The sequence below is a fragment of the Eubalaena glacialis genome, chromosome 19, assembly GCF_028564815.1.
Source record: "Eubalaena glacialis isolate mEubGla1 chromosome 19, mEubGla1.1.hap2.+ XY, whole genome shotgun sequence".
Classification (NCBI taxonomy): Eukaryota; Metazoa; Chordata; class Mammalia; order Artiodactyla; family Balaenidae; genus Eubalaena; species Eubalaena glacialis.
The window spans coordinates 43,259,495-43,275,298 of NC_083734.1; the positions used below are offsets into that span (position 1 = coordinate 43,259,495).

General features: G+C 48.1%; 1 protein-coding gene across 4 annotated transcripts in view; it reads left to right on the forward strand.

The window, feature by feature from the left end:
* The window catches only part of ACLY (ATP citrate lyase), a 42,855-nt gene extending 27,264 nt beyond the window's left edge, over positions 1–15,591 (forward strand). For all 4 annotated transcript variants that reach the window (XM_061176533.1, XM_061176535.1, XM_061176534.1 and 1 more), the window contains 11 exons: positions 1,770–1,851; positions 2,546–2,656; positions 6,563–6,690; positions 7,283–7,376; positions 9,419–9,573; positions 10,938–11,088; positions 11,292–11,435; positions 13,286–13,399; positions 13,765–13,847; positions 14,134–14,210; positions 14,630–15,591. In XM_061176533.1, the coding sequence (XP_061032516.1) occupies positions 1,770–1,851; positions 2,546–2,656; positions 6,563–6,690; positions 7,283–7,376; positions 9,419–9,573; positions 10,938–11,088; positions 11,292–11,435; positions 13,286–13,399; positions 13,765–13,847; positions 14,134–14,210; positions 14,630–14,724 (1,234 nt within the window). In that variant the 3' untranslated portion in view covers positions 14,725–15,591. The remainder of the gene's footprint in view (positions 1–1,769; positions 1,852–2,545; positions 2,657–6,562; positions 6,691–7,282; positions 7,377–9,418; positions 9,574–10,937; positions 11,089–11,291; positions 11,436–13,285; positions 13,400–13,764; positions 13,848–14,133; positions 14,211–14,629) is intronic.
* Positions 15,592–15,804: the final 213 nt, after the last annotated feature.

Consider the following 15,804-nt stretch of genomic DNA (forward strand, 5'->3'; position numbering starts at 1 on the left):
ACAGGAGTGCCCCCAACTTCATATGTCAGTCGCAAGTCCAGCCCTCTGGTACTTCTGACCACCGGCTATAAGTCGGAGGTTCCCAAGACCCCCTCCTCAAGTTCGATAATTTGCTAGAAGGGCCCACAGAACTCAGGAAGAGTTTGCTCACTAGCTTACCGGGTTATTACAAAAGGATGCAACTCAGGAATAACCAGATGGAAGAGGTGCATAGGGCAAGGCATGTTGGGTGCGTGGAGCTTCCCTGCCTTCTCTGGTGAACACACCGCAGGAGCCCTCCAAGAGTTGCCTCATGAGAACAAAAGACACTCCTATCACCCCCATGACTAAGGAAATTACAAAGTTTTTAGGAGGGCTGTGTCAGGAACCGGTGTCAAAGACCAAATATCAGAACAAAAGATGCTCCTAGCACCCCTGGTCACTCAGGAGATTACACGTGTTTTCAGAGCTCCGTGCCAGGAACTGGGAGCAGAGACATATACATATTTCTTATTATTTCACAAATAGTGTCCTCATTATTTTTGTTAGTAGCAACAGTAATCAGTAGGTCGTCAATTGAGTAATGTCTTAGAGCAATGCCTGGTACTTATTACCATAATAAATGTTAGCCATTACTGTTTACTGTTACTACTGCTGTTACTACTGCCACTGTTCGGCTCAGAAACCAAAAGCTGTTGGGAGAGTGAGTCACCTTGTCAGTCTTCTTGGCTCTCCCAAGTCATTTCAAATGGAGCAACTGCGTGAGAAGGGACTCGCTGAGGTCTTCAGGGTGGTGGCCTTGGGACCCCTAGTCCCCAGGTGCTCCCTGACAAAAGGCTCTGGGTCAGACGAGTCTGGGCAGTGCTGCCAGTTGTACTGTCCTCTTGGGATTTAAATGCTCCTGAGCATATCAGAAGCACTCGAAGATCTACAAGGACCTTGTAGATCTTAAGCCTACTTGGCCTTAAACAACTCTTTTGCAAACTCATGTGACGGTAGAAAATTTAAAAGAATATTTTGGCCTATACACAGACCTTCTAGCAATCGCCTAGGATATAGCTTGGAACGTTGTATTAATTACCTTTTGCTGTGTTTTAAAAAAATCACCCCAAAACAAAGTGGCTACAAACAACAATAAACGTGTACCCTCATGGTTCTTGTGCGTTAGGATTCAGGGCTCAGTTGGGCACTTCTGGCAGGTGGACTGTCTGTTGAGGTGGTCAGATGTGGCACGCTGGAGGTGGCCCGTCCACGTGGCTGGCAGGTGGTTCTTCTCTGCGGGCTTCTGCACAGGCTGCTGAGGGTCCTCAAGACTCGGCGGCTGGCTTCCCCTAGAGCGAGCCATTCAGGGGAGAGTGCTGGACAGAAGCTATTTTTTTTATAACCCCGCCTTGGAAGTCAATGTCACAGAATGACTTCCTCCATATTTTGTTCATTAGAAGCTAATCATTAAACTCTATCCAAATTCAGGAGGAGAGGCATGAGTTTCCACCTTTTTAAAAGAACTTGTGGACATATTTTACAATCACCCCACATGTGCTCTCGAGGCATCTCTTACTGCCGTATGAACTTCTCTGGGCTTACTGATTCCTCTTCCTTCCCTTCCCTTGTGCCCCATTTACTACCTCCCCCTCCCCCATTATTCCTAAGGCATCTCTGGACCCTCACTGGGCATCCACACCCACAAAAAACCCCGCAGTGTTCTTAGTACAGGTGTGCTTCCCACACCTGTACACACACCTCACCTCACTGAGTCTCCTGATCCTGAACACCCTCCCTGCTCTCACCAGGTACCCCGGCTCAACATTCATGGATCATGTGTTACGTTACCAGGACACCCCAGGAGTCAAAATGATTGTGGTTCTTGGAGAGGTGAGTTATTTTTAAAAAATGGTTTTACAGCAGAGATTGACACAACATTGCAAATCAACTATACTTCAATTTAAAAAAAAAAGGGTACTTGATTATTAAAGGAAAAAAAATTTTTTTAATTATAAAAGTAATGATGATTTTAGTTTTTAAAAAATTCATGCATTTTGGTTATCTATAACTGAAAGTGACAGTCCCTGGTAATCCTACTCCCTAGACACTGGGGCTTAGAGGCTGTCACTGTTAACACTGCCGTGTTTGTTCCTAGGAGAGAAGTTCTTGCCTCTCGGTGGCACAAGATATTTTAGTGCCAGCAGAGGAGAAGCTTTCACTGGCTGGCCCCAGTCTGTCCCTGGTGGGCAGTGGCTAGCTGGAGTCAAAGAGCCTCTCTTACTTGTGCCCCTGATCAGGTCTGGTCCTAAATTATCTCATACCCTTAGATCAGGAAAGGGGAGTTCCGGGGACTCTCCGAGGATACCCACTGCCCTTTAAAAATTCTTCCTTGCATCCAATCTCGATCTTCCAGGCCAAAGCCCATGTCCCCTCATTTTCTAGCCAAGTTCTAACTCGGGACACCTGATGACCCTGGCCCCTACCTGATTTGGGACAGATTTCCTGCTGCATTGCTGCTCTAGGTGCAACTCAGAATGGGTTCCACTGACTTGGGGGCTTTTTCTTGTTCCCTGTTCCCTGGCAGATAGGGGGCACGGAGGAATATAAGATCTGCCGGGGCATCAAGGAGGGCCGCATCACCAAGCCCGTGGTCTCCTGGTGCATCGGGACCTGTGCCACCATGTTCTCCTCCGAGGTACAGCCGGGACAGATCCCTGCTGGGCAGGGAGGCCGAGAGAGGGGGTGTCTGAGGGGAGCCGTGTGGTCATCTTATGAAGCAGCTGGTTTCTTCGATAAACGTTTATTACCTGCTTGGTTCCTACAAGGTCCAGCTGGGGCCCTGCTCTCTAGAAGCTAAAATCCAGTTGGAAGAGACAAACTCATAGCCAGATTAAGGCCAGAACAAGGCTCTGAGTCCCTTCTCAGAGTAGGAGCAATTTACTGCCTGGAGGAGTTGAGGTGGCTTCATGGAGAAGATGAACTGCTCCTTAAGGAATAAGGAGGAGTTTGCTGACCGAGAGGGAGGCCTGGGAGGGAGAGGACACACCCTAGGCTCAGAGCTGGGGAGGGCGGTGGTGGGAAGTTCTGCGTTCTGTGCGGGGAGAGGCTGTAGAAGAAAACCTCTGGATGTGTTAACATGACCGGATGCCTGTGACAGTGCCTGGGGGCAGAAGTAAGTACAGCCTGTAGTGGATGTTAGATAGAAAAGCTCTGAGCTGTCGGACTCCTGCTGGGTGGGATCGGCCAGACCTCAGCCCCTGTAGTCCAGCTTAGACAATCCTCTGTCTCGAAGATGGCCCACCCGGTGAGGATGAAACCGAGGCAACAACCACCTGTCACCCATCAGTTCATCAGTAGCTGAGCAGGCTCTGAGTGTAAGGCCTTGACCTCTGCTGTGTGTATATGAAACAAAACTTGGCCATCAAGGATTCCTGCAGCAATGATAATCCCTACGCTTAAACCCTCAATTCTTCGAGTTAGCCTGTCACCCTATCCTTTCGCCCTGGATTGCTTGCCTTTCCCCTTCAGAGTCCTGCCCACCTCCAAGTGGCAGTATTTGTCCAGTTGTAAAATGCACCTCTCTTTTGAACCAGCAGTTCCATTCCTGCAAATTTACTCTGTGGGTCTGCGTGCAAAAATATTTCAAGGTATGTGTACAAGGATACTCACTGCAGTGTTGCGATGGCAAGAAAAGGAAACACCCTAAACGCTGGTCGGGAGGGGACTGTGTCCTCATGGCACGGCCATGTAATTGGAAACCAGGCAGGAGAAGAATGAGGTGGATTTTGAGATGTCGACATAGGGTTCAAGTTATGTTGACTCTAAGAAGGGGCAGGGTGCGATAAATGCTTATCACAGGATCCATCTGGTGTAACTATGAACTGTGTATGTGTATCTGTTCTCTAAGTAAGTGAAACGGGAGGGAGCGGGTCACAGAATCCTGCCCATCCTCCAGGGCTGAGCTCCACTCTCACAGGCTTGAGAATCAGCTCTTGGTGGATCTGTGTGACTGGGGCAAGTCGTTTAGCCTCTCCGTACCTCAGTTTCCTGAGCTGTAAAAAGGGGATGATTCGGGGTTGTTGCGAGACTTACATAAGAAGGTAATTGTAAAGGTCTGCCACATACAGGTCTTAGCAAATACTCATTTCCATTCTTCAACACACCTGTTCCATGAAGCTCTTCCTGATTCCTTCTTCACGGCTGCTCTCCCCTCCACCGCAACAGCCAAAAATAATTCCTCCCTTCCCTCCAGGGTTTCTCTTCACCAGCTCTGCTTTACAAGAGCCCCCCACCTCCCCACTCCCACTATGCCGAGGACACCTCCAAGAGGGCAAGGACCCTGCTCTTCTGTTTCTGGCCAGGTGCTCATCATCGCCCCGTGGGTAGGGCAGGTCCTCAAGGTGTTTTACTTTTGCTTTTTGATTCGTTTTTTTAACAACTTTGTGTAGTTTCAAGGATATACAAATGTAGAATAGTACCTTGACAGCCCAGCTAATAAGTGCTTTTTGATTTCTTGAACGGGTCATATGACCTTGCAGAGCTTTCTGCCCTATAGAGGAGGTGAGATAGGTATACAACACAATATCCTCAGTTCAGTGCCTCGGGGAAACTGAACTGAGAACTGGGGGATGGGAGTAGAGACAAGGGGACAGTGGTAAGGTGGCATTTTCACAAATCACTGGTCCTGTAGCAGTGGTCCTCAAAACAAAAACAACGGGAAGCTTCTATAAATTATGAACATGCGATATCATCTCTCTCCCTTCTAAAAGCTTTAGTGTTAGCTTTGAGAAATCTGAGTTACACTTGCTTAACTTCCTTGGACACAGTGTTCTCTAAGTTTATGTAAATGCAGAACCTCCTTCCCACCCCATCCACCCACGCAGACTAAATCCTACAAAGAAGGCATTGGGAACCCACTTTGAAGCATGTGTCTTCAAGCCTCGCTAACTGGAGCAGCGGCTCCTAACCTTTTCAACACTTCAGCCCCTTTTGTTATGTGTCGTGGTATAGAGCACAGTGAGAGGCCACATTGCCTGGTTCAAGTGCTACCACATACTACCTGTGTGACCTCGGGCAAGTTACTTTACCCGGCTGTGCTTCCATTTCCTTATTGAGAGGAAACAGTCGTAGCTACTGAACGATGACATTTGTAAAGCTCTTAGAAAAGTGCCTGGACACGGTGTTATTTAAACAGGGAAGGTATTGTTATGATTACCCACCACACCTGCCCTAATCAGGGTTTTATACCATGTTTCATTAGGTTAATTCCTTTTCCTTGTTGCTTAATCAGAGACACAGGTAACACTTAGCTCTTCCGATTGGTTTTCTCTTCCCTCTCGCTCCCCATAACCAGTTACTACCCCTCCATATTCTATTGACTTTATAGTTTAATCTTAGTTCATGCTCAGCTGGAAGGAGGCAATAGCTAATTGGCTCCCTGTGATTGTTGCTAAGTGGGAATACAGGCCAAATGGTGCAAAATCTGACTTTTTAAAAGAAGCTGGAAATTTGTTGTTCTTGTTGTTTTTTAAAAACCATTGAATTGTGCACTTTATTTATTTATGGCTGTGTTGGGTCTTCGTTTCTGTGCGAGGGCTTTCTCCAGTTGCGGCAAGCGGGGGCCACTCTTCATCGCGGTGCACGGGCCTCTCACTATCGCGGCCTCTCTTGTTGCGGAGCACAGGCTCCAGACGCGCAGGCTCAGTAGTTGTGGCACACGGGGTTAGTTGCTCCGCAGCATGTGGGATCTTCCCAGACCAGGGCTCGAACCCATGTCCCCTGCATTGGCAGGCAGATTCTCAACCACTGCACCACCAGGGAAGCCCGTTGTTGTTGTTTTTAATTAATTTATTTACTTATTTTTGGCTGCGTTGGGTCCTCGTTGCTGCGTTCGGGCTTTCTCTAGTTGCGGCGAGCGGGGGCTACTCTTCGTGGCGGTGGCTTCTCCTGTTGCCGGGCACGGGCTCTAGAGCGCAGGCTCAGTAGTTGTGGCTCACGGGCTCAGTTGCTCCGCGGCCTGTGGGATCTTCCCGGACCGGGGCTCAAACCCGTGTCCCCTGCATTGGCAGGCGGATTCGTAACCACTGCGCCACCAGGGAAGTCCCATTTGTATTTTTAATGATATCTTCTGGTGTTCTGTTTTGCTTAATAAGGGTACATCCTTTATACAAAGTATGCGCAGGACAGTCAGATCATGCCTGTGAGCTCAGCTTAGCTAAGGCTGGCAGTTTGTAACTTCTCACAGTTGCTCAAAACTAACGGCTATTCTCTGTCTCCCCACCCCCCCACCCCGACAAGAGCCCCACGGGAAGCCACATGAAGGTGTTTGTGGAGTTGGGCGCCAGGCTTGGTGTCCTGGCTGTAGTGTACCAGCTGTGTGACCTTGAGTAAGCTCTTGAACTGCTTGGTGCCTCAGGTTCTCATCTGTGAATGAGAGTCAGCCATCGTGCCTATTTAGTGAGCCTTCTGGAGGCTTGAAGTGATTCACATAGAGCACTGAGTGGGGTCTGGCCTGTAATCAGTGCCGATGGTCCCAGGAGCCTTTGTCCTCTCTTTCAGGGGATTAAGGGGCCTGGTAAAGCTGTTCTCCTTTGCCTTCCAGGTACAGTTCGGCCACGCTGGAGCTTGTGCCAACCAGGCTTCTGAAACTGCAGTAGCCAAAAACCAGGCTTTGAAGGAGGCCGGAGTGTTTGTGCCCCGGAGCTTCGATGAGCTTGGAGACATCATCCAGTACGTGGAGCTGGTGGAGGATGCCACCTCCCTGTCCCTTTCCCATTCCCTCCCGAGGACAGCACCCTCTCCAAAATATAGGTGTCTTATATTCTTGGACCCTCTCAGGTGTCTAAGGCAGCTCTACGGATGGTGCAAAATCCTTTCTTTTTGGCTTTCATTTTGTTTTGTTTCTAGAAGCAGCAGTTACGCGCCGTTCAGACTGGTGTTAAAACATTTCTGAGCCTACCTAGTTGGCGGGCCATAAGTGAGAGAAGGGCATAGAAACATTAGAAAATGTCATCTCAAACCAATTGATAAAGAGCTGCTGGATAAGCTATTGTCTCTTCCCGGTCCTTCTGTCTGGCCTTCCATGGCTTCCAGATTCTCAGCCTTCTCTAAAGCCCCATTCAGAGACGGTGGGGCAGGCCTTGGCTACAACCTGTTTTCGTTTAGTTCTCGGGAATCCACCTGGTAACTGCTGACAGGAGGGGATACAGAGCTGGGAAACTCTGGGGTAAGAGGGAGGAGCGTTCGTGGGATGGCTTAGAAGAGCCCAGAAGAATAAAATCCACATGGATGTCTTTTCTCCTCCCCTTCCCCTGCCTCCCAGGTCCGTGTACGAGGATCTCGTGGCCAGAGGGGTCATCATACCTGCTCAGGAGGTGCCGCCCCCGACGGTGCCCATGGACTACTCTTGGGCCAGGGTAGGTGCCACGTGTGTCCCTGACTGTGTGGGCAAGGTGCACTGGAGCTTGTGAGGTGGCCCCTTTTGACCAGCAGGTGAAACAAATGCAGGGCCCAGGAGGGCAAGGGGCGGCGTGTATCTCCCACAGCTGTGTGGCCTGACCTGGGAACAGGGGCTGGGGACAGACAATGTCCTCTAGAGCTGTTTGCACCTGCTAAGAGATTTCAGGCTACTTGTCTAAGGCGGGGGCATAGATAAAGAGCGAATTTTCTTATATACAAGAACTCTTAGAAATCAATTTTTTTTTAATAATTTATAAATTTATTTATTTACTTATTTTTGGCTGCATTGGGTCTTCGTTGCTGCACGCGGGCTTTCTCTAGTTGCGGCGAGCGGGGGCTACTCTTCGTTGCGGTGCGTGAGCTTCTCATTGCGGTGGCTTCTCTTGTGGAGCACAGGCTCTAGGCGCACGGGCTTCAGTAGTTGTGGCACATGGGCTCAGTAGTTGTGGCTTGCGGGCTCTAGAGCGCAGGCTCGGTAGTTGTGGCTCGCGGGCTCTAGAGCACAGGCTTAGTAGTTGTGGCACACGGGCTTACTTGCTCTGTGGCATGTGGGCTCTTCCTGGACCAGGGATCGAACCCGTGTCCCCTGCATTGACAGGTGGATTCTTAACCACTGCGCCACCAGGGAAGTCCCTAGAAAATCAATTTTTAAAAGACCAATACCCATTAGAAAAATGGATAGGAGATGTTCTTTCAACATAAAGAGATGCTCAACTTCACTCTTTATAAAAGAAACCAAAGTAGAAACTGTGACATCAATTTTGCTCTACAGGTCAGCAAAGAGAAAAAAAAAACAGTTCTCTGATACGTTGTTTGTATGGGTGTGAGGAGGCTGCTACATTGATTCATTGGTGGTGAGAGTGGTATTGACACAGCCTTTGTGAAAGGCAGTTGGGTAATGTCAATCCAATTTAACAGCGCTCCTACCTTATGGCCCGGCCGTTCCAAGTCTGGAAAGCTCCTTCAAGGAAATGCTTGCGTATACACACTTGCTCAAGAATATTTTTCTAGTTGATGGTCATCAGTGGAGGAATGGCCAACCTGTAGGATTGTCATATGAGGGGATACTCTACAGTAGTTAAAGGAATGAACTAGATCTACATATGTGCTGACATGTGTAGAGCTCAGATTCATTGAGTGACCAGCACATTATAGGACAGTATTTATATTATGATTATGAAAAATGTAGGCACGCAAAACACCGCTGTCTCTTCTCCACGTGTCCATGTGTGTAAATAAAAGTGGAGAAAGAAAGGTCCAGAAAGATGTCCTCTAAACTAACAAACACGAAGGCAGAAAACCAAGATGGGGTGGAGGTCAAAGGCAACATGATTTTAGCTGTTCTAGTGTGGATTTTTTAAAAGGAGGGTGTATTCATGTTGCTTCTATAATTAAAACATAACTTAAAAGCATTTCTTAAGTTCACAAGGGATAATTGAAGAAATGGGCTTGGACTGAGTTAGCTGATGCTACCCCTGTTGTGCCCCAACTCTGGAAACGGAGGATTCAGGAGCTCAGTCCCCTCCCCCAGGGAAAGGACGTGTTGAGGGGATTCCCCATTTTCCCAGCCATGTGCCTCATTACATTTTGCTGGGGGACTGGTAGCTGTGTGTAGAGTATTTTAAAAGTTGTCCCTTTGGATTCATTCTTGCATTTCTTAGCCAGGCGACCTGGGGCTGGTTACTCTGTTTGTGAGGTTAAAATGAACCCCTGGATTTCAACAGCTTAGCGAACTGCCTGGGCCCGCAAACGCTTGGTAAAGACCAGCAACAGTGCCCAGGCTGAGTGGGTGCCATGGCATGATTGCTCCTATTTTCTACGCCCCACATGAAAGGGCTTTTGCGCTTCCTTCTTGGGAGGACTTTGAGGGCTGTTGCTTGGCCGCCAGAATTTAAGACCTGCCTGGGACACTGGTTCTGGGCACAGACAGTGGGGCCGTTGTGGGAAAATCTCTGTGGTCACCACAGCCCTGCTTGCCTCTGCCCCCATCTGTGCTCAGGAGCTGGGCTTGATCCGCAAACCTGCCTCGTTCATGACCAGCATCTGTGATGAGCGAGGACAGGAGCTCATCTACGCGGGCATGCCCATCACTGAGGTCTTCAAGGAGGAGATGGGCATCGGCGGGGTCCTCGGCCTCCTCTGGTTCCAGAAAAGGTGAGGCATGGAGGGCAGAAGATGGTAGGGCCCTGTGACTCAGTTAATTTTCTTCCCCTGACAAGGGAGTGGGGGTGGGCAGCCTTGGGGACCATGTCCAGGGCCACTCTTTATGGCCACAGATCAATTGAAAGGTCAGAGAAAAGAGATAAAGGATGTTCCTAAGTCTTCCAAGGACAGAAAGGCCAGCCTTAACCAAGAGAAGTAGAAAGCAATGACCTCATCAGGGATCTTGGATCAGCCCCTTTCCCATGGGAACTTTTAAAGAAATGGGCCAGAGTTGAATGCAGGCCTCTTGAGAGAAAGGTAGGGATTAGCAAAGGAGGTCTAGAGGCGTCCAGTAGCTTAAGGAGTGCAGGCCTGCTGGAGTCGCTGAACCGGCACAGTTAAAAGTACCTTGTATTGTGTCCTCTGTAAATTTGTGTCTCATCAGCCTGCATGGAGAAAAAAATTGGTCTTCTCTGCAGCTCCCAAGCTTAGCCCTCCCCTGGGACTGACAGTTGAGCAAGGAGGCCAATGAGTGCATGTTCACAGAGCCCTGGCTTGGAGTGGCTCTGGGCAGAAAGCCAGGGGGAAGTCTTGGTTTGTGTCCTGCCCTCACCTGAAGAGAGATGGGTCTTGGTCCTGCTTTGGACCCTTCCTGGGAAAAGTTCAAGGGTTGTAACACCCGAGCAGGTTTCACTGTGTGTGCTCTTGCGTCCCCAAGGCTCCAGACTTTGGTTTTTGTTTGTTTTTTTGTTTTTCGTTTTTTTTGTTTTTTGGGATTTTTTTGGCTGTACCGCTCAGCATGTGGGATCTTGTTTTTTGGGGTTTTTTTTTGACTGCGCCGCACGGCTTGCGGGATCTTAGTTCCCCAACCAGGGATTGAACCCATGCCCTCGGCAGTGAAAGCATGGAGTCCTAACCACTGGACTGCCAGGGAATTCCCCAGACTTTGTTCTTAATCATCAGCTGGGAGGTTGATCGCTGTGCACTGTGAAAGGGACAGGGATCTCACCTCCTCTCTGTCTGGCATGGGGAGAGTAGTAACCACAGAAAAGGTCACATCCTGTCACAGCAACTCAGGCTGAAAACTGCCTAAAGAAGAGATTTCAAACCCTGCTTGCTAACCTCAATTCCAAAAGCAGTATTTGATCTCGGCAACATCCAGAGCCACTTAGGAATCAGAAGGTTCTGCCTTGGAGTTGTAAGATAGTATTAGGCCTGGATTGGGAGGTTGCTGCCCTTCTTGAGTTTGAGTGACTTGTTCAAGGAGACGGGAGACAGGAGGACCGTGGCGTTGTCAGCGTATCTCCTGTTCAGCCTCTTGCCTTTGTTCCAGCTCTCCTGTCCTCTCCCCTTTACTCCTTTACGCCCTCCTCCAGGTTGCCCAAGTACTCCTGCCAGTTCATTGAGATGTGCCTCATGGTGACGGCTGATCACGGGCCAGCCGTCTCTGGGGCTCACAACACCATCATCTGTGCTCGGGCCGGGAAGGACCTGGTTTCCAGCCTCACCTCGGGACTGCTCACCATCGTGAGTACTGTCTGTCATCCTGGGAGGTGAACAGCAGGGACACCAGGCTTTAGCATCATGCCGCTTGGCTGCAGCGGGGTCGTAGAGGGAGTCGTGGAGTGTGACACCCCGTGCTGGGGGCTGTTCGGGGCATGCCGGATTGGCCTGCGAAGCTGAAGGAGACTCTGACAGCTTGGGGCGACATGGGCTGGCTTCTCCTATAGGGCGACCGGTTTGGGGGTGCCCTGGATGCAGCAGCCAAGATGTTCAGCAAGGCCTTTGACAGTGGCATCATCCCCATGGAGTTTGTGAACAAGATGAAGAAGGAAGGAAAACTCATCATGGGCATTGGTCACCGAGTGAAATCGGTAAGTTGTCGCTCTCAAGGCACTGGATCTACAGGGTGGATGGGGACGAGAGAGCACTGATTTAGTTGGGCACAGCCGGGCTCTCGGCTCCCAACATGAAAAGCTTTGTTGACAGATGCCAGCACTGAGGCAGCTGTTTTTTCCATTATAATACAGACTGCCCTTAAACAGTTTTTATTGTGTTCAGTTGTGGTGTGAAAATATGATGAGCTGGAAACTTGGTAACTTTAGCTTCCCAGGTGAATCTTAATAGGAGAAAGGACTAAGGTCAGGGTTAAGGGGACATATTGGTCACCTTAGGCTACATAATGCTGCAGGTTGCGGTAACAAACAACTCCAAAAATCTCAGTGGCTCACAGCAGCAAAGGTTTGTTTCTTACTCATCCTCCATCCACTGTGGGTTGGCTGCGGCTCCGGCTCCGTCATCTTCACTGAAGGAGCAGCCCCTATCCAGGATGTGCTGGTCTCATGTCAGAAGGAAAACAGCCATGGCAGAACCACAAGAAAGCTCTTAAAGCTTCTGCTTGGAAGTTGCACAGCCCCCTTTTTTTCACTGACATTTCATCGGCCAAAGCAAGTCAGTGTGGTTAAGCCTGACACCACTGGGGCAGGAAGAGTAATAAAATCAGGGCCAGCCCGATTGGGAGAGGCCAGCGTGACTATTCTAAGTAATTAATAGAGTCTCTCACAGGGCGGGTAGTCCTCTGTCTGTCCTGTGTGAGCTGTGTTTAGAAATCAAAGGCAACGAGAGAAGAGGAAGCGGCAGCTGCTCGGGGTCCTTGGCTCCGTAGCTCCAGAAACCTCACTCTGCTGGTCTGAGCGGGGTGTATGACTCACATTAATACAAGAGGGTCATGCGTGTGATCCAGGCATCCCCATGCTCGGCCAGCTCAGGGTAGATCCAGAGGCAGCTGGATGGCAAAGACTGAACCAGGGACAGTGGTTCCTTCTGAGGGACGTTGCATCTGGACTCACAGAACTTGGCTCAGCCATCACCACCTCCCAGGCAGACGGCACACGCACAGCACAGGGCATCTTCCCCAGCTAGCGGCAGGCCTGCGCTGCCACACCCAGTCTTTGGGTGCCTTCCTTCCTGGACTCCATCCTGACCTCGCGTGTCTTGGCCAAGGGAGGAGGTCCCTGTGGTATCGGGACTTGGCGGGCGCCTAACCTGTCTCACTACCCTCCCACCCCCAACAGGTGATCGCTTAGTGTGGGTCTCTGAACAGAAGGTTCATCTCCATTCATCTCAGGTCCAGACGTTTTCCTGGAATTTCAGGGATGCTTTGCTGCTCCACTGCCAACACGTGCTTGCTTAGTTAAAAACTTAGAACTTGGTTACAGCTTGACTAGGTTGCCGAGCTGGTGGGCAGTATGGCTAGCGGCTAGAACCTCAGACTTCCCATTGAGGGTAGGCACCCCAGCCCCCTGCTGCTTGACCCCATGGCTGACTTACCCAACATTGCCACAACTCAGGTGGTTTTGAGGCTCAAATAAGATATGAGAGGACGTCAAAAAACCTTAAGCCCCACAGCAGTGTCGTGATCTGTGCTACGTGGAATCATACACGTGGATCAGGTCCCTGAAACACACCTCCTGGATATGACACGTACAGTTGTGTCCACCTGTGAGACACAAGCATGAACATATCTTTTTTTTTTTTTTTTTTTTTTTTTCCCCTTTGGCCGTGCCACACAGCATGTAGAATCTTAGTTCCCCAACCAGGGATCCAGGCCCCAGCAATGAAAGCGCAGAGTCCTAACCACTGGACCACCAGGGAATTCCCAGGAACATGTCTTTTAACAGCAGTGTTAGAGTGGGTTCCTCTGTAACTTTGGGTCACTTCCTAGATAAACAACCCAGACATGCGCGTGCAGATCCTCAAAGATTACGTCAGACAGCACTTCCCTGCCACACCCCTGCTTGACTACGCGCTGGAAGTAGAGAAGATTACCACCTCGAAGGTAAAAAAGAAAATGTCCCTAATGCCCGAATCAGAGTTTTGGCTGAATTTCTCGGGGAAAATGAGAGCCAGGTTACATTTTGACTGTGCAGCTAAAATTGAACCTGGTTTTCTGGAAACGTTTGTTTCTGTTGCTTAACTAAGTTCAACAGGCGTACTAAGTGTCAACGAGGGGTTGGGTCCTTTGCTAGACATTGGGAATTAAGTAAGACACTGTCTCTCCTAATCAACTGGGATGTTTTGGTGGGAGCCTTTTAAATGGTGGTCAGGAATTCATAGTAATAGTTGTAATAGTAATAGTGGAACACTACGAGGAACAAAAATGAGTAATAATGATAAATACTTGGAATTTTTTTGCCTTCCCAGAAACCAAACCTTATCCTGAATGTAGACGGTTTAATTGGAGTTGCATTTGTAGACATGCTCAGAAACTGTGGGTCCTTCACTCGGTGAGCTTGCAGCTATTTTCTTCTTCCTAATGCTTACTGATTTTTCTTGTTTCCTCCCAACTCTAAAAGCAATGCATGCTCATTAGAGAGGATTTAGAAAATATGGAGAGGTATAAAGAAGAAAAAAAGTGCCTCTACACCTACCATCCAGAACATCCCTTTTTTCTACTTTGAGTTCAAAGAGAGCTAGCTTCTCATTCCTGGGCAGAAACTGTACTTTCTGTCTGTGGGGAGGAGGGCAGTCATGTGAGCCATTGTTAAACTACAAGTGGATTGTGTGTTGCAGGGAGGAAGCTGATGAATATATTGACATTGGAGCCCTCAATGGCATCTTTGTGCTGGGAAGGAGTATGGGCTTCATTGGTGAGTTGGTAGTAAGAATTCTGTGTGTTTGTTTTTGTGTTTTTTGTTTCTGTTTCTGTTTTTGTTTGTTTTACCCCATGGTTCAGTTATACCACTTAACCTATGTGGCCAGTTTCTGTAAGAGAGATGACACATTGTATTAATCATTGTTCCTAATCCTTCCTTTCTTAAACTTTTGCCTTATCTTTATCTTTGTTCCTTTGTTCTTGGAAATGAGTTTGATTGCTAGCCCAGGAAAATAGAATGAAGTCCAATAGTTCCCTTTTACCAAGGCTGGCATCTGCCTGTGGGATGGATCCGGATGTCCTTCCCCATTTTTTTTGTATTAGTTAAGATTTCCCTTCCTTATCTCCTCCCCCTCACCAAAATTTTAAAAACTCACCAACTCTTAACAAAAAGATGCGTTTGCTTCATTTTAGGACACTATCTTGATCAGAAGAGGCTGAAGCAGGGCCTGTATCGTCACCCATGGGATGATATTTCATATGTTCTCCCGGAACACATGAGCATGTAATGGAGCCAGGAACCCTGCTACAGTAAAGTGAAGACGAGAACTCCTCCCCCTGGGAAATAGCCACAGACAGCTGGCACTGGAGCTTGCTTAAAGGATGGGCCTGGAATGTAAACAGCCACCAGTGTACAGGCACCGACGACCAACACCCACAGGCTAACACTGTTCAGTCTACACAAAGAAGCTTAATATTTTTTTTATAAGCATAGAAATAAGAACCCAGCCAATACTTGTAACATTTGCTCTGCTACCTGCTGTATTTATTATATGGAAGCATCTGAGCACTGTCAGGATAGTGTTTTTACTCATTGTAGGGTGTTACAATGTTGCTTTCTTTTTTCCATTAGTTAAAAAAATGTTTTCCCCTTGAAGGAAGGGAATGACACTTCTAAGACCTCAAGATACTCTCCCTTTAAAGGACCCCTAATACCTTGTTTTTCCTTTTCACTTTTCTTCCTCCTCATATAACCTGAAGAGCATTGTATTAATCTGATTTTTTTTTTTTTAGGATCTTTTCGTATGTTGTGTGTTAAGAGTTTGTTTGGTATCCCCCTGAAGTGTTCCCTGTTGCAGACCAATGTCAGGGGGACAGGACCATTGCATCCTTAGCCATTGTTACAGAATATGTGGAGCAGTAATTTAAAATGTAAAGTCGTAACATACATATGTTTAAAATGGAAGTGCAAAGCAAAAAGCTGTGAAATGTCTTGTGTCTTAACATTCTCTGTATTTATGCAACTGACTTGTCTGTTATCGACTTGTCTTCAGTTTGCATCTGTAATCCACAAAGATTCTGGGCAGCTGCCACCTCAGTCTCTCCTCTGTATTATCATAGTTTGGTTTAAATAAACTATATAGTAACAATGAAAACATACTGCTGTCTCATGTCCATTTCCTTTCATCTGCATTCCTTTGAAGTGTACTTTCTAATAGTTTTACTACATGTAGTTTTAAAAATGTTCATCCATCTCTTAAAAAAAAAAAAGAATCAACATACTATCTTCAAAAAAACCCCACTATCTTCTCCCGTGAATCTGTACCTTCCATTTCTCAGTGAATGGGAACCAAAGCTTTACTTAGATA